Source organism: Echiichthys vipera (genome assembly GCF_963691815.1).
Source record: "Echiichthys vipera genome assembly, chromosome: 15".
Taxonomy (NCBI): Eukaryota; Metazoa; Chordata; class Actinopteri; order Perciformes; family Trachinidae; genus Echiichthys; species Echiichthys vipera.
In genome coordinates, this window is record NC_139840.1 from 6,082,722 (window position 1) to 6,106,051 (window position 23,330).

At 42.5% G+C, this 23,330-nt stretch overlaps 1 protein-coding gene across 1 annotated transcript in view; it reads right to left on the reverse strand.

Moving 5' to 3' along the window:
• Window positions 1-2,252: 2,252 nt before the first annotated feature.
• The window catches only part of zeb1a (zinc finger E-box binding homeobox 1a), a 63,975-nt gene continuing 42,897 nt past the window's right edge, over window positions 2,253-23,330 (reverse strand). The window contains exons 2-8 of the mRNA XM_083928761.1: window positions 19,116-19,295; window positions 10,582-10,734; window positions 7,821-8,023; window positions 6,999-7,125; window positions 4,603-6,404; window positions 4,161-4,341; window positions 2,253-3,441 (exon numbers count right to left, since the gene is read on the reverse strand). Coding sequence (XP_083784887.1) covers window positions 2,756-3,441; window positions 4,161-4,341; window positions 4,603-6,404; window positions 6,999-7,125; window positions 7,821-8,023; window positions 10,582-10,734; window positions 19,116-19,295 — 3,332 coding nt within the window. The 3' untranslated portion in view covers window positions 2,253-2,755. The remainder of the gene's footprint in view (window positions 3,442-4,160; window positions 4,342-4,602; window positions 6,405-6,998; window positions 7,126-7,820; window positions 8,024-10,581; window positions 10,735-19,115; window positions 19,296-23,330) is intronic.

Sequence of the window (23,330 nt, forward strand, 5' to 3'; positions counted from 1 at the left end):
CAAGATGTCTGTGATTTGCAGAAACGCACAATACCAATGTATGTTTTTCTGCAGGCTTGGCTGGGAATTCTTCACTCCTTAGGTCTCTGAACGGTCCCATGACTTGGATGTTTTTGCTTTCAACTCTCAGCAAGTCCTCCACCCTAAGTTCTACTCAATGCTCAAAATCAAAGAAAGTCAGTCATGTCATAGTGTAAAACTCTGCCTTTGATTTCAAGGAATTAACACATGTTCTATCTTACATTAAGGGGTTTCATGCAAACAGTGGACTGATTAAGTGAAGCTACAAAGTAAAACAAGCAACCCACACTCGTGCTGTCTTATATTTTATTGTGATGGGGAGTCATAAAAATGGCTTCAAACTAAAATAAAAACAATACAAAAAGACAGTGGATTTACAAAGGGTGAGGACAGAACAAACAGTATGCAGCCTTGGACAGTACAATGGAACGTGTTGGCACAGAACAGAAAAAGGTGGCGGGACGATCTAAATTTGGCTTTAAAATAAAAAAAGGAGGCTTCAGAACAACATCCTTCATTAAAACGGCGACGACTCATGCTTTTCAAATCACAGAGTTTGAGGATTCAGTAGCTTCATAACGACGCAGAGAGCGGATGCACATGTAACAGTTTCTATTTCTCACTTCATTCCTGTCTTTTTACTTTTCTTTTTTTTTTTTAGCTTAAAACAGAAGTCATGTTTACAGAGTACATGTTTTTATCTTTTTTTTTTTGTTTTTGTTCAAACAAACTTCAGCCCCCAGAACCACATTTAGGGTTTTTTTTTGTTTGTCTCGAGATTATTTTTCATACTAAAATATATTATTGTATCAATTCAAACTACAGTAATGTACACTACAATGTGTAATAAATAACCGTTAAAGAAAATATAAAAATAAGACACATAAATATAAAAAAGTCATCTAAAAACTAAACCGGTACATCTGTGAAAAGGGTTCTAATACTGCCATTGTTGAAAGAAACAGAGGACACGAAACAAAAAGGATTAAAACAGACTGATATTATAAACACTGTTCGGTAAAACCAACTGAAAACACTTGGAAAGAGACCACATTCACTAAAGTTTGTTACCTGAAGTGCGGGACAGCTTTTTCCTTTGTTTTTCTTCTTTTTTTTTTTTTAAAACCATCTGAAACAAGTGCACAAGTTCGGCTAAACGTCTAATTTGACTGTAAAATCTCTCGAAATTCATCTCGGAGCGGAGTTAAAGAAGCTTCCACTATTTTAATCTGCATCTTTAAGCACTTCTGTAAACATTCCTAAAACTGACCTGTAACAAAGTCCAACATAGTAACTCACATTTTTAAAAGACTTTTAACATAAGTGGGAAACGGATTACGTCAAGTTTACGAGGCATTTCATATCCACAGGTAAGCTCGGTCTGGACTTTATCTCTCAATGGTTCCCACACGTTTCTCCGCGTAAAAGCTTTTAAAACGATTCTTTAAAAACAATTTTCTATCATTTTACATACTAAACGAGTAATTGGTTAATCAAATAAATTGTCAGTTGAAGTTGGTTAGTCAGTCGAAGGTCAAATACTGTGATTTCCAGCTTTTATGTGTGGTCCAAAATAATTTAAAGGAAGCGTCTTTTAGTAATTGTGACAAATGAGCTGTTCGGTGCAAGTTGACAAACATTAGTAAATATGGGTCTTGGGTAAGTAACAGAAGGACATAATACTGGCTACATGTGTGAAGAAAGAAATGATAACACTGTTCAATGGCACTTTTAACAGCACACAGGTCTTGCATAAGGCTGGAGGCATTGGGGTGGAGCAGGGGACAGCCCCGTTCCTTCACATACAGTATGACTTCATATATAAGCGAATAACACTGAAACACTGACTCAGAACTAAAGTTGACCAAAACAAGGAGACGCTTGGTAAAAATGGGCGCGTGTGTTTCTGGAACCGCGGCTGAGCCGGGCGAGGTGGAGTCTGCTCTTGAATCTTCACACGGAGACTCCACCCGTACAGACTACGCCGGGTTGCGAAACATAGCCCCCTGATGCTGGCTTTAAGGTTGTGACTCCACCTTCCCTGATAGGACAAATTTGGTTATGGCGTACTGAAGCCACTTTCTCATCCCGGACTCCCCATCCCGCCCACAACCCTCCCCAAGAATACTTTGTTTTCCTTAAGGCTAACAGTCAAACTGAAAACAAAAGTAATGCTAGCTAGCAAACACTAACACAAACAACATCTCAACATCTTGCTAGCTAGAGTACGTATATAACACTGAAGGGTACGATGCATGAGGCATGTATCCGTAGGTAAACCAGGAATACTGTAGTGCAGAGGTTTTTGTTCGTAGAACTCAATAAAATACTGATTTAGGAAACTTCATTGGCAATAAAAAGGTATAGAAATCTTTCTCATTTTTACAGTTTAAAATGTTTTCAAACAAGATTAGTAACACTGACCAAATGAAAACAAACAATACAACAACCTGGTATGTCTCAGTAACAAGTTTAACACGTTGATGGGTGAGTTCTGCTTTAAAATCTGTACTTCTATAAACAATTTTTAACACTGATATTTCATTTCCACAAGAAAAAAAAGTCACTGTTTTTTTCAAGTTCAGGCACACCTGGGTTTTTGTACACAGTAGTGGACCGTTAAGATCAGGCAACCGCCGTGACTTCCTTGACTTTTCTGCGGTTTTGTCTTAGTTAACTCGACTTTAATAACCGAGGCGTTCGAGCTGTCCCGAAGATTTATTTTTTCCACCCTCTATTTGGCGTTTGTCACCACTTCCTCTGCGGGTTCAGCGCTGTCTGATCCCTCCCTGATGCTTTTGTCCATATTTGCTTCACAGTCTTCCATCTTCTCTGTTTCCGCACTTGCCTCTACCTCCTTTTCTTCAGTCGATTGCTCCATCTCCTCATCCTCCACGGGACCGCCCCCCAGCTCAATCTCCACCACATCGCCAATATAATCTTCATCCGCCTTCTTTCCTTCTGCCTCTTCCTCCTCCTCGTCCTCTTCGTCCTCTTCGTCGTCGTCCTCAAAGTTACCCTCGTAGATCTCGCACTCGCCGTCGTCCACCTGCACAACCCGGATGTCGTCCATACACATGGCCTCATCGTCCTCCTCTTCCTCGCTCTCCCTCTCGTCTGAGTCCAGTTGGGAGGGCGGGGTTGTGGTCCGGCTATCCGACTGCTGTCCGGTGCCGGGGCTGCCGAGTTCCGACGGAACCCCGCGTGGCCCTGAGCCGGGGCCGGAGTTTGGCCCGTCCTTCTTGCAGTACGAGTAGCGGTGGTTCATGTGCTGGGAGTATGAGCCAGAGTGAGAGAAACGCTTCCCGCACTTGTCACACTGGTAGGGTTTCTCACCTGAGTGCAGCCTTGAGTGCTCGATCAGGTGGTGTTTGTGTTTGAAGGCCTTCTTGCAAATATTGCACTCGTGGGGCCGTTTTCCTGCGGATGAAAGAACAAAGATTCAGACAGAGAAATAAAACAAGCTAAACTTGAAAAGTCTGATTTTAAAGTTGTACAACTACAACTGATCATTTTAGTGGAGGGAATATATTATCAAAGAAATTCAAACCACTTAAGTGAAGTGATAGTACTTCAAGGTGTTAGTTCAATGTCTTTGGGATTTAAAGCTAATTATCCTTTAAGGCTACTCACCTATTTGACCTCCTCTGAGGGGTGGTGAGAAGATTTAACAGGAAAGGCATAATTGCGGGGTCAAGTACCCTAAAGCACGGGGCACGGTACGGACGGACAGTGGGAGTGCGCCCTAACAACATGGAGGGGGCAGGACCTATACTGCAACCAGCCACCAGAGGGCGATCAAGATGCTTAGGCAGTCATCCATCTTTATATACGTTCTATGAGTTACAGTCACACTAAGTATGACATATTTAATGAGAGATTATATATGAGATTAATCCCTCTATCTCATAGGAGATTGTCATAAAGTCACAGTCTTCAAAAACTAGCACTACCTTTAGGCAAGAACAGAAACTCCACTGAATAAAATCAAATGGACTTATTCAAATTATAAACAAATTAGCACATTAGTGTTCATTCAGCACGTAATGATACACGTGATTATTACAACACTGTATTACTAAACTGAGTATAGTATAAGAAGCTAATGTTTTTTCTGGGTTGTTAATTGTAAGGCATACCTGTGTGTTCATATTTGTGCCTGAGCAGGGAGCTGCCCTTCTGGAAGACTTTGGAGCAAAGGTCACAGGGGTAGACGCCATTTTCCAGCCGTCGCTTCTTCATCAATGCAGCCGAATCTGAGTCATTCTGCTCCTCCACCGCGGACACGCCGTCGGAGCTGCTGTCCGGCTTCTTCTCCTGCTGTAAATCGAAGACAATTACATTTTTCTTTCTGGTCGGATTATTTAATGGCATGTGTGCGGTGGAGGCAATAATCTAAAAGTGAGGGATATCAGCGCAGTAATCCCTGTTTGAAGTATAAGCAGTGAATGTTAAATGCAGTGTAGTTGCTCTGTGGTCATAGTAGAAGGTGGTAGTAGAAGATAAAAAGAAATGAAATTAAACTGTTTAAACACCCACAGAGGAAATGTTGTTTGGTTGACAATGTTTAACAATACCAACCTTATGGCCATTCAGCACGACAGTCTTTGCTCCAGTGGCGTTTCCTGCCGTAGTGGCGTAGGTGTATGTGAGCTGAGGGATGAGGATGGTGCGTTTCGTTGTGGTGTTGAGGGCGCTGAGACAGCTCAACGTGCCCTGACTAGCGATGGCCACTAATGTGGGCAGCTGTGCGGCAGTGACAATGTTGACAGGTCCTCCGCTCTTATTGACGTAGAAGGTTCGACCCTCTATCTGCTCCTTCCTCAGGCAGGTCAGGTTCAGGGGTTGTTCCTGCTGCTTGGTTGGAGGCCTGGTCATTTCCAATGCCGCTGCAATATGTTTAGGAAGGGAGAGGTCAAGCGGCTCGGCCTGGGAGTCTGGGGCGTCTGGGTCTTCTGGCTCGCTTTTAACGATGACGAGGTCCCCGGTGTTGAGGCTTAGTGGTGATGAGTCTGACGGAGAAGCACTGCCAGATTCTGACGAGGCTTTGTTTGATGTTTCTTGGGAGCTGTCTTCCTTTCCCTCTCCATTCTGATTCGAGGAGTCTTCTAAGCTGCAATTTGTAGTCTCTTTTTTGCAAACCGCCATAGCGTCATTGTGGTGTTTGCTCAATTTTTTTCCAGAGTTCATCTTGGCAAACCACTTTCTGATCACATCCACAGGAATACTGACGGACTCTGAAATCTTTGTCAGCTCCTCCTCGCTGGGGTTGGCATTGGAGGAGAAGTAGGTCTTGAGGAGTGAGAGGAGGTCGTCCACAGGTGGCTCCTCCAGCGTCACCCCTGCTTCGTTTAACAGGGCAGCAAAGGAGGGGTCCAACGCGGCAGAGTCGACGGCCTCCCCGTTGGCTGCTTTGCGGTGCTGGAGAAGGTGTAACGCCTCCAGATTGTCGGGACAGTCATCACATAGTAAACATGTACTGTTGCTGTTGACTTTTGGCATCTGAGCTGTTTGGGCATATGAAGTCTTAACAGTTTTCATTTCTGTCTGCGTGACTGCCTCTGTCTCGCGGTCTGTGATGTCGACTGATTCCGGCTCTTCCTTTACAATGGAGAGGTCGGCCACCTCTGGGGTTGAGGGTTTATCTGTTTTGGTGGGGGTGGGGGCTGCAGGAGTGGTGACAGTGGGAGGGGGAGCGGGATCGTTTTTGGCAACAAGCGGTGCAGGCTGGGTGGTGGCAGTGGTGGCGGCTGCAGGGCTGATGCTGTAGTTGATGATGATCTTTGTTGTGCCGTCGTGATCCACAAAGGCCGGCAGGCTGATGATCTGCTGCTGGGGCTGCTGGACTACAATTCCCTGCTTCCCCTGCGTCACCACCCCGTTAGCTGTACCCAGCACCTGCCTGAGCACATTTCCATCCATCGCCACTTTAAGCACATTCTGCAAGTCATTCAGATTAATGCTGATGGGTGACATGAGGCCGACTGTTGGCACGACCATAGCAACACCCTGAGGCAGGGTTGCAGCAGGAACCACAGCTGGCTGTGCCGTCCCTCCGTTCACCACTCCGTTGGTACCGGCTGAAGTTGCCGGTGCAGCCATCACAGCCTTGCACTCATATTCCACAGGTTCAGATTTGATCTGGGTGACGGGGAGCTGCTCCTGGAGGGGGTTGCTTTCAGTCTTCTCTTTAAGAATCATGCGGGCCGGTGCTATTACGACCGGTGTGGTCTGGGTGGTGAGTGGAGGGGATTTGATCGACGTTCGCGCCGTGCTATTGGTCGTAGCTGCACCCACACATTTCTTACTGCTGATATGGGAGCTGTAGGAGCCTGAGTGGGAGAATCGCTTCTTGCAGTTTGAGCATTCATATGGTTTCTCACCTGAAAGGGGCACACAGAGAAATTGCTGTTAAAAAAAAAGATTGATTACATCTAAAATTAGGTGGTTTTCTTTTTAAATGAATCGTTTTGTTTTCTTGTATGTCACTTTCCTCTTTGTACAGTTTCATTGCAGTGATTTATCTTTGACCACATGGTTCCTTCCTGTTTTATATCAAATATTTGCCCGATTTTAAACAGCATTTCATAACATTGTACTGATGTTTGTGTTTGGATTTTATCATTGAATTAGTTGGCTTCTTTTGTGAAATGACAAAATTAGGGACACGACCGCCACAACCTGGGGAAAAGAGTGATATAAACAGGTATATATATATATATATATATATATATATATATACTTCACTCTACCTCTTCTTTGTACTCCTGAATTTCATTGTAATAATGATGAAGTTCAATCATCTTATTTTCATTATTAGTCTTATGTGTAGCAAACACCAAAAGTTCAAGTTTGTTTTTCTAAATTAAAATCTAACATCCAGTGGTGTGTGTATGTTGGTATGTATGCATGTATGTATGTATATACTGTGTGTAAGTGAGTTAGTGAGAGTGGCAGTTGTCGTGGCAACAGCTCACCGCTGTGAATGCGCAGGTGCTCCTTCAGGTGGTGTTTGTACTTGAAGGCCTTGGAACATTCAGTACACATGAACTTGCGCGTTCCACCTGTTCCTCCTGATCCACCTGTCGACTGGGAAACGTGACGCTGAGACGGACAAAAACATGAAATACACGATGAAGGTGGTGATGAGAAGCTTTAGAACAATGTGTCCATAAAAAAAGAAATAAGGAAGCCTTCAGCTTAGTATTCATGGAGGTGAAATATTACAGAGCTACGAAAGCTTTGAACTTCTTATAAAACACAGTAATGATTTACATTGTCTTCAGTTACTGTAGGTCAAAGGTTGGAGAGGAGCATTGCTCATCTCTGCAGAGGTTTTAGTTTATGACTGGATTTGCAGACTGCAAACCTCCGTGTTAATTTGGAATGAACAATAAATCACAAATGTGTCAGCACTTATAGTCTGAGAAAAAAAAAAGCCATTACAAAACCAGCAAATTTCAGTTTTCAGCTAATTGTAGGACAAAAATGGCAACAGGAAATCAGTTATTTATGAATATGAGGTCCAAATATATCTAGAAAATTAGATCAACCTCTGTAGTACTGTGTACTGTGATCTCAATTTAAACTTCACCACAAAGAAACAAGCCCTAATATAAGACTTCCAAAGACAAACAAATAAAGTGAGACTTTTCCAGCCTTGAAACCAGATAACGTACTCTTTCAAGGATCCACACGTTCTGTAAAACAGGTTATGGTCACAGCTTTATCAGGGATGGTACATCCTAACAGCGACCCACAGTTGAAACTCTCTGACAGCTTTCAGGCTGTGATGTTACCTGCTCCCGGGTGCCCCTGTGGTGGCTCATGTGCTTCTCCAGCTGCGATCGGTAGGTGAAGGTGTAGCTGCAGTGCGAGCAGCTGTAGTTATCCTCGCTGGTCTCGTGGCGATACTTGATGTGCTCCTTCAGCGAGGCGTTGCGCTTGTAGCCCCGGGAACAGTAGGGGCAAGTGTGCAACTGGGAGAAGGAATCAGGTGTGCCTGTGATAGCGACAACAGGGAGAGGTACATCAATGGGGATGCTCAAATTCTGCCACCTTTAATCCAATTGAAGCTGCAGTTTTTCGAAAAAGTAATTGTAATCTGCTAACGGAGCATTTGAAACTAAAGTGGGGCATCTGGAGTTTGCTGTACTTTGAAGTTGAACGTTAGCTTGTCTCTAATTAAGCCAAGTCTCTGTGTTTTCTGGTTCTAGTGCCATATCATTTTATTTTTGTATTTATTTCCAACATGTAAAATTCAACAAACAGAAGAAAACAAAAAGACAACAGCAGTTGTTGAAATCATATCCAACAAAATATAATAAAAAATAAAGGAAATATTCACATATAAAAAAGAAGTATAAACCTATTTAATCCTACCCCATAAAAATTAACATTTACAATAGATCGATACAATTATAGCAATCGGCATACTTGTCACTTATCACACCCATAGTTACATATTAACAGTCAAATGCAGCACATAATTGACACAGCTATAAACGTAGAACCTTAATTGTCAAGAAGAAAGCACTTGAAATAAGCATATATACATATTTACATACACATATACATGCATATATACAGTACACACACCTGGTGATCAAAGCCATTCTTCTTCAACTAAAACCTTTATTTTGTGAAAAAAATCTGTGAGCAAAATTAGAAAACACCTCCCAGATATTGGTGTAAATTTGGAGCCTGGTGACAATTGACTTCATTGTTGGACACACCCTATTTAGGTCACAGATTCATTTAAGTCCCTCCAAAAGGCCGGTTGTCCACGTAAAACAAGTGCACGAGAGGACAGGATTATGAAAAGACTCAGAATGAGGAATCGGTTCAACACTGCACAGCTACAGGGTGGCAGGGTGAATGCAAATGTTTCTGTGAACCTCCTTCAGCAGCATGCAACACCTTCACTGCAATTGTCTCCTAATCAGCTGCAACTTTCATAGAAGACAATGTCCCCTGTCACACTGCAAAACAGGTTACGCAGTTCCCTGAAGCTAAGAATATTGAAACTATAAAATGTCCAGCCAAGAGTCCAGATCTAAACTCCGTGGAGAATCTCTGGAAAATACTTGGCAACAAAGTAAAGTCTAAGAAACCCACTACAGTTAGTGAACTGTGGAAGAGACTGAGTCAGAATGGACCAAGATCAAACCAGAGCAGTGTGAGAAACTAGTGATGTCCTGTGGGCGCAGATGTGCTGAAGTCATTCAAAGCTGAGGCCTCTACACTTCCTGTTGATTTATGAATCATGAAACATTGTTTAAATCTTCTCTTCTGACACAGTGGTTACTGTTCTCTCATTTTGCTCACTGATTTTTCACAAAATAAAGGTTTTTGTTGAAGTGCCTTGGTTATTTAAAAAAACATGCTAGCAGTGGTATAGCCACAGAGGATATTCTATCAAATTCTGAATGTTAAAATATAAATATATTTCAGAATATATCAAGTATTCATATTTTGATTTCTAATTTTAATCTTCAGTGTATAGTCTCTAATCTTTACAAATTGTTGCCTGTTTAGATAGCTCCTTCCCAAGTTCAATACAATTATACTAGTATTGGTTGGGCTGTGCTCAAAATATGTGTAAAGCAATATATTGTGTCATACTCCTCGCTGATACACGTATCTATGCAGATGCTGCTGCCTCGATACAGCAGCAAATGCTATGACGGCAGTTTTAAAAAGAAACATCACCTACGGTGCAGTGCATGAGAATGGCAATAGGTGGCAACCACAGCCAAATCACAAACAATGCATGTCTCAAATGTCTCAAAAACATTTATTCAAGCATTTTAAGTTTAAAAATTTAAGAATATTTCATTTGAAATTATTAAAATCTCTGGGATTAGGAACAGAATACTTCTCTCTGTGGGCCACAGTTTTAAGAGTTTTAAGTTGTGTGGTCGCTGTTACACAGAATAATAAAGAACAACTGCTCTAAATAAAAAAAAATCTGTAAATTTAAACATGGTCATAATTAAAAATCAATGTGTATTGCCATATACTGTATATGGTATCGTGGCCTCTGTATCGACGTACGTATTGTACCCTGAGGTTGAAGGCAGTACTCAGCCCTAGTGTTAAAGTATTATCTAGAGTCTGTTATGTGTTGTTGTTGTTACCGTAAAACCCTCGAATCACAAGTGTTATTACAGCTTTATTTACATTTCTCAGTACACTTCTCTGTCAGTATCCACACGGTAAAAGTTACCTGATACAAACAGAAAATTGAACACTTTCTTTTATTAAGTCCTTCAGTAAATCAGAAGAATTTGTAATTTGGTAGGATTTAATCAAGTGTGAGATTCTAATGCAATTTTAGGGATTAAAAACAATACCTGTGTACCCTAGTGCAAAATACCTTTTTGTCTTCCAGTTGTGTGACAGATGTGTAATTACGTTTAAATCTGTGTTGTTAGACTTAAGCTTTAAATAATGGCGTGTGGGCATTCAGAAATGAAGAGGATCGGGATACTAAATGAATTTTCACAGCACAGACACTAAACTTAAGAAAGCGGTGGTGTGACAGTGTGTAAAGTTTACCGTTTTCATCAGCGCCTCCTGTCTCTGCTGGGCTCTGCTCATCTTCAGGGGCTTCAGGATAGATGACGGCTGTGTCTCCCTGCTGGAGAATCTCATCCACTAAAGTGTCCTTGTCGGCCTCCTCTTCCTCTTCTGACACACACTCCTCCTTCACTGTAAGCACACACACACACGCAATAAAGGTTTTAAATCTGATGAGTGCATTCAACCACTGGAGCAAGGTGATAGATTTATTGACCATATTGAACATGTCTCCGTCCAACTGATACTCTCTGTTATGATGACGTCAGCAAATGACTGTGATGTTGTGTTGCAGCTTCACCACTAGAGAGCACCACAGGAACTCTTAATAACTCCCTGTGATGAGCATGTTCCTCTCTTGGACACATTTATATTTCTAAAATAAAAGCCTGCAGAGTACAATTTCCCAAAATAGTTGAGAAAAACATTTTTTGGATATTAAGAGAATAACCCCTGATGGCTCTGAAAAACCTTTTTAACCTTTACACGATCTGCAGATAACACACTGTCTGTCAGAGGCTGTAGCAGGCTCAGTTTTATAGTAAAGCTATTGGTTTCATTAGACGATCAAAGGAAACCAATCCAAGTTATGCTAGCAAGCTGATACCAACTCACAGCATGCGTCCTTATATGGTGGTCCTCAAGGTCTTAATGTGGTATTTTGGACAGGTTTTTTACCTTTTATTTTTCATGTGGTAAAAACGGTTAATTTAGCACCAAATGTGTGCAACAATGGTATCAAGTCAACATCATTAATAGTGAGCTGTGAGGAAATAGGAATGAAGTCAACCGGACAGAGTAGAAAGAGTTTTTAACTGAAATTGGCCAAACATTTGAAGCTCTTCACACCTTCAGGAGAGGCCAAAACCTGAGATGAGAAATATTCAATTCAATTCAATTCAATTCAATTCAATTCAATTCAATTTTATTTATAGTGCCAAATCATAACCAAAGTTATCTCAGGACACTTTACAGAGTAGGCATAGACCCAGCAATTCCCCCGTAGAGTACGGTGGCAACAAAAACCTTCCCTTTAACAGACAGGAACGTCAGACAGACCCAGCTCTGTGGAGGACGGACATCTGTCTGCACCGGTTGGGGAGGAAGAAAAGGAGAGAGAAAGAGAGAAACACAAAGATAGACAAAAGACAGAGAGACTGACACACTTCCAGAGATGCAAGCAGCCAGCGAGTAACAGTAACTATAACAATATCTATAGTAATGTGAACATGACCCACATGTTATGGCAGTCTGCATAGCAGAACAGCAGGAACACGCACATCCAAGGTGACAGAACCAAAATTCGCAGAGGCTGAGATATCTCTATCCACAGGACTCAACACTCATTTTTAGAAGTTTCCACTGCAGCTACACGTCAGTCTATTAATGAAAATGTGACATTATCTCGAAGTTTCAGAAGAGTCTGGGGACATGAGATCCGAAGTAAACTGGAGCACATGGATAGTGGGCAGAAAACTTTATTGTGGGACGGTTTTCCACGTTTCCACAACGTTATCACTAATGCAACAAATATTGAAAGCTTATTTATACTGGGATGCATGTTTTGCTGTCCCTATTTTGTGGCACCATGGCGGCCTCTAGTTCACCAGGTAGAGCACACACCCTTTATAGACTCAATCCTTGGCAACGGCCCTGGTTCTAATCCTTTTCTGTTTATCATTCCCCCTCTCCCCCCTTTGCTGCCGCTCTTCAGCTGCTCTGATAAAAAAGGATAAAACTGATAAAACTATTGCCACTGGCGGCAATCAAAAGCTGTGTAATGGCAACTGTTATTGTCAAGCCCTGATGGGTCAACATCCAAAGACATTGGTTCCTACATTTCCCATAATGCACGTGTATAGCATCTTTCATTCAACAGCAAGTCAAACGATTCCATCACTATCTCCATGGTTTATAGTTTTTCTCATTTTATTTTTTTCCTTTACAACCGTTTTTTATGCCTCAACTGTTTTCTTTTGCATTTCTGATCCTATTGATTAGTTGTCCTTATTTTCTTTGAGTGTCAAAATAGTTCCCTCTTGATTGGCCTATGTAAAACTCGTTGATCATGTGGTGTGTTTATATTCTAATCTTTCTAACAACAGTTAGAAGTGTTTGGGGCAGAGACGTTGCCTCACTCTCTGTGTGTAAAAACATTGTTAAGAACAAGCAGTGAGGTGAAACTGGGACCGGCGTTGCCATGGAGATCAAGCATTTAAATGCAGGCAGGACTGGTGCCAAAGGCCGCGCCTCTTCCTGCTGAGCCTTGTCAGAGACAGGTGCAGCTGCGTGTGTGCGCGTGTGCATGTGCATGTGTGTGTAGGTGTGCGTGTGTGTGTCTTCATTAAGAAGAGGTGGGACCAGGCCGAGCCTTGTTAAGCCTCATTTCAAACAAAGAGACCTCTGCTTCCCATGATCTCATCCAAAAGCTTTCCAAATCACTCTCTTCCCCTCAGAGACACACTCATCTAACTTTCATCATCCGTCTTTCTCTTATTACCAGTTCCTTTCCCCCCCTTACCTTATTTCTCTGTCACTCCCTTATGCCTCTTCTCTTTATACTCATCTCTACCTTTTGGCGTCTGTATGAGTGTGGGTGTGCGTATGGCTATGTGTGAGTGTGTGTGTGTGTGTCTTTGTGTATCTCTTGTGTGTATATTTTTGGGGGTGGGAGGTTTGGGTTGTCATGGTGTTTCTTTGATGCTCACGTTTTGCTACTGTCAAAGTATGAAAAGTACCATATAAATAAAGATTGATTTGATTCTATTTCTCCTTCCTCCCTCTCTCTTCCTCTCTCCGATCACTCCCAGAGTACGTCCACAGCATCATCTTCAGTGCTCTCTGTCTACACGAGAGACAACAGAAACACACTCGAAAGTAAAACCATTTTTTCTAAAGTGACGTCATGACATTGCGTCCAAAACTCACAGATGATAAAAGCAGCAATCTTTGAGAAGTTAGAACTGTTTCGCATTTCTGCTTAAAAAAAATACTTTGGTGATTAATCAAACATAAACATAGTTATCTTTCTCTCAATTTACTTTTTTTGTTTCAACTTTGTAGAAAGCAGTTTTGTTGTGTGCCATCAGAAGCAGGCTAAAGATGAAGACATATAGCTCTTGTTACCAGTTGTTCATGCATTGAATGCAAACTGAGATCTTTGCAAAAACAACATTAGTATTGAGGAAAGCTGTTTTTACACATAAGCAGCATTTTCAAACGTTAGCTGACCTACCCTCTTTCTCTACACCTTCCTCTGTCTTACCCTTTTTGTCCTCCTCTCCTCTTGCCCTCCATCACTTCCACCCTTTTCATCCTACCTCTTCCTCCCCTCTCCTTTGCCATTTATCACTCCTCACAATGCACCTTTCCATTTTCTCTTGTAACTTCTACTTCCATCCGTCTCTGCACCTTCATCTTTTCTTCAAATCCCCTACCTTGCATTTCTTTGTTTCTGCCCCTCACCTCCCTCCTTTAACCCCCCCCTCCCTACACACACACACACACACACCCACTGATACACCTCTCTGCATATTTTCGCACCACACTCAACAATTACACTTAATGCCGCAGAAAAAGCCACACAGTAATGACAACCAGGACCCAGCAACACACATGTGGGATATCAGAATGGAATGAAAACAGGAAATCATGTGGTGTGCACACACACACACACACACACACACACACACACACACACACACACACACACACACACACACACTCACTGACACACATTGCGCACACACTGGCGAAGTTATTCATGAGCTCAAGCGGCCAGTAAGGACACACACACACACAGAGCACTGCACTCGTATACCTTGCCAGAACCTGTCACCGTAAGTCCCTGGTGAATTTATAAGGCTGGATGGATTGGAGCTGCAGTGCGGCCCAGACTGCAGGGGGAGTAGCAGACACTAATCTCTCACCAGAGGACCAATCCAACACCAGCTGCTCTACCTGCTTTCCCCTCTCTCCTCAGACGGGGAGGAAAGAAAGGAGCGAAAGTCCGACAATCCAAAAATATCAGGCAAAGCCTTTGAAGAGTTCCCAACGTGGCTCCACATTGCTGCAGAGTTTCACGACTTTTCCATGACTTCCTTCCAACAGCGTATGAGATCTCACACACGCTTAAGACGTTACTCCTTCCTGGTTTGTTAATGTTTTTCTAAAAGAGTGAGCAGGCTGATCTCTACTTACTTAAGGTGCATCTGTAAAACAACCCTTAATGCCATGAATGCATGATTCAGGTCCAATACATTATGGTACACTCTTGTAACGGGAATCAATTGCTTAAGTGCCCACAAAGAACTAATCAGATTCAATAAATTTCCCCATCCAGACGACACCTGTCTGTGTGTCTGTCTATCCTACATTAGCAGCATGAGAAGCACCTGACATTATCAGCACGAGAAGCACCTGATAGTAAGGGTCAAGGGTTGAAAAACACAGCATTCAGGCTATAAATAAATGACTTCTCTCAGCTCTCAGCACTGCACATTCTACTTGTGCCCGACCATTCTGCATCAAAAGTACAGCAGGCAACACTGGTAATAAGCAATAAAAAGTCCAAATAGCACCTCAAAAGAACTGCTTTCTTATCAAAAGCATGCAACAAGAAGTCAATACCAACCAAGCCAGGTTTCAGATCTCAGGTTTAAGTTCCTGGAATTCTATGGAGGCTGAAACAAAAACACTTTTCTTACAGAAATGAATGTAAAGTGAAGGGATCTGCAACTGATCGGTGTCCTGGGAACTGATGGCTGGATGGGAGTATGCTCGCTCATTCAAACAGGTCAATAAAGAGAGACTAGAACCAGTTGCAGTTTACTTCCATGTCCGTCCAGACTTACACAACATATGTACTGAGGACTTTGAAGGAATTTAATAAAAGGTATTAAGCACACAAGATCTAAACAATCAGCAGTTTAAAGGTTATTGTCACCAATTCAGTATCGGACCAAAGGACTTCCCTTCTGCTCCTGAGTTACACCGTTGAATATTTATGTCCCAGAGAGGTTAACCTTTGACCTTTTTTGGATATAAAATATTATCAATTTATCCTGTTAGACATTTGTGTGAAATCTTGTCAAACTTAGCTTAGAAATTCTCGAGTTATGGTCAAATGTGTTTGTGAGGTCGCAGTGACCTTCGCCCAACAAAATGTAATCAGTTCAACATTGAGTCTAAATGGACATCTGGCGCTTGTACTACAGTGCAATACTATGCACCACTTCCTCGCTCTTCAAAAAGTTCTAATCCAGAGAAGGTTTCAGAGCAAGAGCATCAACATCAACATCACCAAAGAAACCCACAACTGAACTGAGCGGCCTCCCCCTGCATGCCCCACACTGCCTGCCTGCACACACCGCAAAAGGAAAGGGAAAGGCCGCGTGCTGTTGGCTCCTAAGCCGTATAACGGCAGGGGGAAAAACCTGCAATTTATCAACCAATATTATGTTTTTAGTCATGCCGATGTGAGGCTCTGATGAAAATAGCCGTCCTACCTGCTGGAGCAAAGAGAGGATGGGGCCTAAAATGTGAGAAGTTAGTCGGTCTATTAAAGTGATGCTAATGTAAAAGTGTACCAAACAACAACAAGCTCAGCAGACCCTCTCTGGATAATCAACGGCTAATAATATCCAAAGTCAGAGCACAACCTCGTATTTCAAACGCTGAAGAGAGGCTTTCATACAATATCTGCTGTTGGATTCTGAGCAGACAAAGAAAGGAAAAAAGGAGAAGAGGAAAACAGGGGGAACAAAAGCAAAGAAGGCAAGCAAGAAAAATACAAAGAGATGAAAAGAGACGAGCGACTGTAGAAAAAGTACACAGAGGAGAAAGGAGAGAGCGGAGGGAGGGAGAGACACAAAGTGAAAGAGAGCGAGCAGCTCCTGAGCACTGCTCACACCATGTAAGGCTTTATTCAGAAACAATGCAACGAGCTTTGAGAGAAATATCTGTGTGTCACATTCTCGCCGTCTCCATGGTTTTAGTACTTCCTGTTTGGCTGTAACTGACTGCAGTTGAGATGAAGGCAGATGCTTGCGTAGGCTGAGCTGGATACAGGGAATCCAGGATTAAAAGGGGCATTGAGAAGCGGTGTAAAGACAAGCCAATCAAACTCTGGTCTGCCTCTTATTAAATCTTGTGGTAGTTTGGTTATTTGGTTCGTATGCTAAGGTGTGTCGTGTTTTGGAGAGTGTGCTTGTGTCGGTAAGTCCTGATCCTGCATACTGTCTTACTATAGGTTATCAGGTGGTTTAAATTTAAGGGTGTTAAGGAGCTCTCTTGAGCTGTCTGGGAGTGAAACACAATTTTAAAAACATCCCAAAGAGTCTTTCAGTCTGCACTTTCTGCAGCTGGCGAAACTTCTGAAACTATTAATGGGCAGAAAAAGAGAAGCAACAGCAGGAAATTAATTGATAGGCTGTGTTTAATAGAACGGACGTGATGCACCCTGCGCAGCCTTCTCTTCAAGTTTTGTAAGACATAAAAATGCTGTACTTTCTGACACTTTATAAACCCAATAATAGATCAATTAATCGAGAAAATAATCAGCCAAATAATCAATCATTAGAATGATTGGTAGGTGTACTCAAAATATGTTGCAGTAGAGATCTAAGACCCTTTGGAAAAGGTATTAGATTAATGTTAATACACTGAATGACAATATAAACGCAACTCTTTTGTTTTCATTCATTCATTCATCTTCAACCGCTTATCCCGGGGTCGGGGTCGCGGAGCTGGAGCCGATCCCAGCTGACATCGGGCCTGAGGTGGGGTACACCCTGGACAGGACGCCAGTCTATCACAGGGCACATAGAGACGAACAGAGACAGACAACCATTCACACCTACGGGTGATTTAGAGTCATCAATGAACCGAACACCTGCACGTCTTTGGACTGTGGGAGGAAACCGGAGAACCCGGAGAAAACCCACGCAGACACAGGGAGAACATGCAAACTCCACACAGAAAGGCCCAGGCCGGGATGCAAACCTGGAACCTTCTAGCTTTGAGGCGACAGTGCTAACCACTCCCAGCGTCCCCTCCTCCTGTGCTCATTCCCCGTGACCAGTTTTTCCCAGTCCTCTCCGTGTTTTCCCTTTGTTCTCTGTGCACCCTTTTGTTAAGTAAGTTAATTAAATCCGTTAAAAACGACTCCTGAGTTTCTGTCTGCATTTGGGTCCAATCATCCATGTTTTCCCCGTCACCGTCCCCGACATAAAAGTTGCATTGTGCTATACAAGGGTCGTGTTTACACAGCTCAGATATTGCAGCAAGCAACAAATAAGTTAAAAACAAAAAAGGTTTTTGTCTAAGTAAAAAAGTAAAAAGCCAGACCAAAATCACAGATGAGGAAATATATTTATCATAAGGCTGGTGTGAACGTTTCTTTACTGTCAGGGATTTGGGGAATTAACTCTCTGTACAGAATTGACCTGGGGCAGAGTACTCTTATTTTACTGAAGGTTGTGTTAGCCTGTCAGGGAACGTATGGGATTTGTTCTTAAGGGTGCGAGGGCTGAGATTATACATGAATGTTTTTACATTATTGAAGCGTGTCTATTTCTCTTACATTCCCTTCTTCTCTCTATATCTGCATACCTTGCATTTCCCTCTTTTAAATACTCTCATTTCTCATTTCAGACTCTGTGCCCTGTGATCACTCTTTACTTCTCGGCTGATCTGAAATTATCCCACTGCCCAGAGCTGTGATCGTGTTCAGCTGACTTGAGCTTCTCGCTTCTGTGCACTGTAACTCTCCCAGCAGAATGCTTAGTTTACATGTTTTTATCCTGGTGGCGTCTTGCCATCATATTACTCAATCAAGATGCGAGGAATTAAAAACCTGCACTGTGTCTGTGCTTTAGCTAATGTAGCGCCGTTTCTCAATAATGCACAACCTCCACTGTGAATATAAGTCCGCTTCTGTCCTGATTCGGCTCCGCTCGACAACAGTTGTGTGGATAATCTCACCACCTGTTCTGATGTATCTACTGCAACAGAAGAGCCAACATGTGACCATATAAAGATGATAGTACTACCATACACTGAGCTGACTCACTCCATTAGTCCTGAATGTCCTAGAAACTGGGTTAAGTTCATTAATGTTTACTCCACAGACAGGCTGGGAGAATCTGTGCACCTAACGTGAATAACACTCCCTAAACTCCAACTACCAGGGTGTGGCTGTGTAAAAGTCTAACTTATCTGCAGCAGAGCTGTGTGGTGACAGCTTGTGTAAGCCTGTGGGTGTACTGGGCAGCTCCGGGCTGATAATGTGTGTTACTGTGTGAATCTGAAAGAGGGCACTGCTGAGAAAGGAGCAAACATGCTCAGCAAACCTTCCCAGGACAACACACAATGCAGACCAGTCTGGTCTAAAGCCAGGGAATGTCCGACCTACATGTACTTACAAATATATTGCACAGATGGCTGGATGGAAAAGCGTATGTACTGATGATGATGAAACAAATAACGGTCATGTTTTTATGCTGGCGTCTCACCTCCGTTCAAGGAGCCGTTGTGGGGTAATACTGTTGCAGCGGTGTCATGGCTGTCCTGCCTTTTGGTCCCATCAGCTTTGGCAGCCTCAGGCTCCTGCAGGCTGTCCTCCTCCACAATGTGTAGCTTATCCTCATCATCAGAGTCTGAGCTGGCCTCCAAGCCATTATTGAAGTCTGTCACTGCAGAGAAGACACACAGCAATGGAAGATGAGCTAACATGCACCAATTAGACTGTTACATTTTAGCAGCTACACCTTATACTGTGGTGCTCATTGTGATTCCCAGCGATGAGGAGACAGCCCCCCACTGCTGTAATCAGTGTGTGATTTACATCTGGGATGCAGAATATACGCAATTAACTACAATTACTGACTTCCAAACATGACATCAGTGTGATCAACATCTGAGCTGCATGGAGAAAAGCACCCCTTAAGTGTCTCTCCTCCAGACAGTTCTAGCATTAATGACAGCTCTGGAAGTCTTGACTATAAACCAAAACAGCCTTTGTGCTGTGCTCTACTCATTGAATACACAATGAGGTAAATAGCACAACAGTGCAGAAACAAGTTAAGTAACACGTATGTAATGTAAAAAAATAATAAAGACGACATTGTGTGGTATTACTCTCCAATTTAAAGCGACTCTAAAATGCAGTAATAGGTGAAGCAAAAACACAACAGTGGCCATGCAAGCCTTCAATCCTCTTCTGCAAACTTACGGTAAACAACCTTGTCAGTTAAGGATGCCATAACGATGCTGTGATATTCATGGCAATTATTTCCTCAAGACGAGACCCCCACACCTGTGCTTCAAGGATATACATAACCCTGCTAACCAATTAGAGAACGGTGGACCCATGCAAAGAAACCACCTCAAATAGTTTACCTCAGACAGGCAGGACTTCAGGCCACCGTGGATCAGACTAGAATTACCACCTTGCTATGTAGTGAAGACTTTGAAGGAATGTAATAAGGGTATTGAGTGTTTTTTTTTTTGGTGAAACATGGATGCTGCACACACATCTTCAGCCCCGGCAGCACAGAAAAGCTAAACAATCAGCACAGTTTCAGGATTAGTGTCACCAGTGCAGTATCAGACCAAATGTCTCCCCTTCTGTTACTGAGTTATGGGATCAAAAACCTAATGATGCCACAGTGAAGTTGACCTTTTGGATATAAAATGTCATCATCTTATCCTATTTGGGTCATATTGTTTTGTCATATTTGTGATAAAAATGTTGTCATAATTAGCTTAGGACTTCTTGAGTTATGGACAAAAACATCTTTGGTGAGGTCACAGTGACCGTGACCTTTGGCCTCCAAAATTGAATCAGTTCATCCTTAAGTCCAAGTGAACGTGTGCGCCAGATTTATAGAAATTCCCTCCAGGGGTTGCTGAGATATGGCATTCACTATAATGGGACGGACAACCTGAAAACATAACGCCTCCAGCGCAGACGGCTAAAAATATAGCGTACTCGTTATCTGCTGCATCAGTTTAAATGAATCACAGACGTTGAATCTTGTGGCTTTTCGTATTCAAGGTAAAAATAGATAACTGGAGGAACAGGAAACAGCACTCATAATAAGAAAGCCACAGTTTCTAGCTCAAGTTCAACGCTCTTTTATCTTCGATGGAGTTGCCAGACGAAAACAAGAAATAGTGTAGGAAAGAAAGCTCATGGAAAATGTTCCTTTAACGTGATATCTTTTAATATCAAACTGACATTTCAAAACCAAATGAACTAGCCAAAACCAAAACCAGATATCATGTGTCCAGAACACAGACTTTGCACAGCATAATCTAATCACATCAACATCACACATCTATGCACACAATTTCCTTCACCTCATGTACACGGAGAAGACATAGAAGAAAAGTCCAAAGTTAGCCAAGGGGAAAAATAATTACTTGTGTATGAGTCTCAGAAAGCAAATCTATTTTACGCTGTGCTGCGGTCTGTGTGTTTGTCTGTGGGGCACAACTTCTTAATGGGAGCTCAGAGTGAAAAATGGAATGGTCTGAATGAATATAGCGGGAGGTGTGTGTGTGTGTGCGTGTGTGTGTGTTTAGCACAAAAGTTGTTGTATATGATGTAGACGTGAGGGTACACAAGGATATAAGTGATAATGAGCACTATGCAGTCATTGACTAATTGCTTTTTCACTGTCAGCATGTGTGCACTTATGACTGTGTGTGAGCCTAAATGAGTGTAAACAGTATGCATGTATGTGAGTGTGTGCATGCTCTCCGCAGGGTAGCTGTACGTCTTGGCTGAGGTGCTGAAGGCTTCTAATGAGGAGGAAAGCTTTGGGTTGTTTGTTCACAGGTGACAGGTGCACACACACGAATGCGCACACACAGGTCCCAAACCACAGAGCAAGCACATGTGTGTGTGTGCTAACCGTGGTTCCGCACCTCTGCATGAAATGGGGAGCTCTTTCAGGCAGCGCCGTTAAATGCACAGGCTGCAGACCAGATGACACCCACCTACATCTAAGACACAACCTGAGCGCATGTGCACGCACACACACAGACACACACACACACACACACACACATACAGACACACTCCTCCAGGAGCGATGCAGTGCTTTCCAGAGACGATGCTGTCACTGCTCCAGAGAGATGAGTGGAGCTGTGAATGCAAAAGGGTTTGTCTGTGTGTGTGTGTGTGTGTGTGTGTGTGTGTGTGTGTGTGTGTGTGTGTGTGTGTGTGTGTGTGTGTGTGTGTGTGTGTGATGAGATCGATGCACGCCTGGATCAATGTAAGAGGCTGAAGCAGAAAGAGAGGAGCATAATGTGTGTGTATGCAGAAGCTCTGGTTACTGATCTCATATAAGATGATGGAGCGAAACAGGACATGTACACAGCTCTTGCTGGTTGCTGTTTCACATCCTTGGACATGTGTGTATGTTAAAGGTTGTGGCTTATTCCCAGCTGAGTAAAGAAATATATGTTTCTCATAGATAGTGATATAGTCAGAGTGACAGCAGGAGGATAAAACTATATCCTCTGGGCGTCTCCTGCGTGAAAATCAGTTAACGAAGGCTGCCTGTTGCAAACTGGTGAGTTATTCTTAACAATGCTGGCTGGAGGGAACAGCAACAAGCTGAACTCCAGATCACACAGAATGCTTGGGAAGGCGTCATACCCTTATTCTGTATTCATTCCTTCATTGCATTTTATAATTTTGGTCAAAATCCAATCAGCCGACTTGCGACAGGGATGTTTCTTGGATTTTACTCGTATTTCATGATTAAACCATTTTTCCAGACTTCAAATGCAATCGCTAAACGTTTAGGGTTTTAATTTGTAATCATTTTCTCTATTTTTCCAGACTTGGCAGCAGAGATGTCCTCGATTACAGCAACTCTTAGTAGACTTACACTCAAAATCATTTTTATGACTAACTGATTAGTTGATTTGATCGTCAGATCTGTAAAACTGAGTTTCTCCAAGAACAAATCCTGCAAACGCACCACTTTGATGTGCATATATGCTTCTGGGAAATAAGTTGTTAAGCATGTAAAAATCATAAAAAAGGACTAATTGACTCAAGAAATCTTTGTCAACTAAGAGCATAACAAACCGATTGGTCGACTTAGAGGGGATAGCTCTACACAGCAGACTTGTGCAATATCCTTGAGGATCATAAGGAGAAAGAAGTCTCTGTTGCTACATATACAGTAAAACTGTAGTGCTCAGAGTCTTCAATAGTGTGATATTGTGTGATATTTCATATGCTTGCTTTTATAGAAGCTGAGTAACATTGGTGCTCAAACATGTGTCCTGTCTGCCTGAATACAATTCTGGTGTCAGGTACAGTGTTTACATCACCCCTACTTTCTAATAGGGAGTGACAAAGCCAGGCCTAAAACTGAAGCATAAACAAAAGCAAACTAGCGCTCTGTCTTTAAGCTAAATGCAGCAACATTAGATGAGATTACACTCTGATCAGCTGAGCACACAAGAGCATGCTCTGTGTAGATTAATCACAGTAGATTTAAGGATTTAGTCAGATAGTTAACTTCCGTTGAAATTTGAAACATTGTGCACGGACAATATGAGAGTGCACTGCACCCTGACTGCAAATAAGCCTGATGTTAATGATCGTCATGTGCTTTCTCTGCTCCTATGACTGCAGTTTCCATAACAACTGACAGTGGGCACTGCTGAGCAGAGTAGGGAAGACAAAAAGGCAAGTGCTTCCC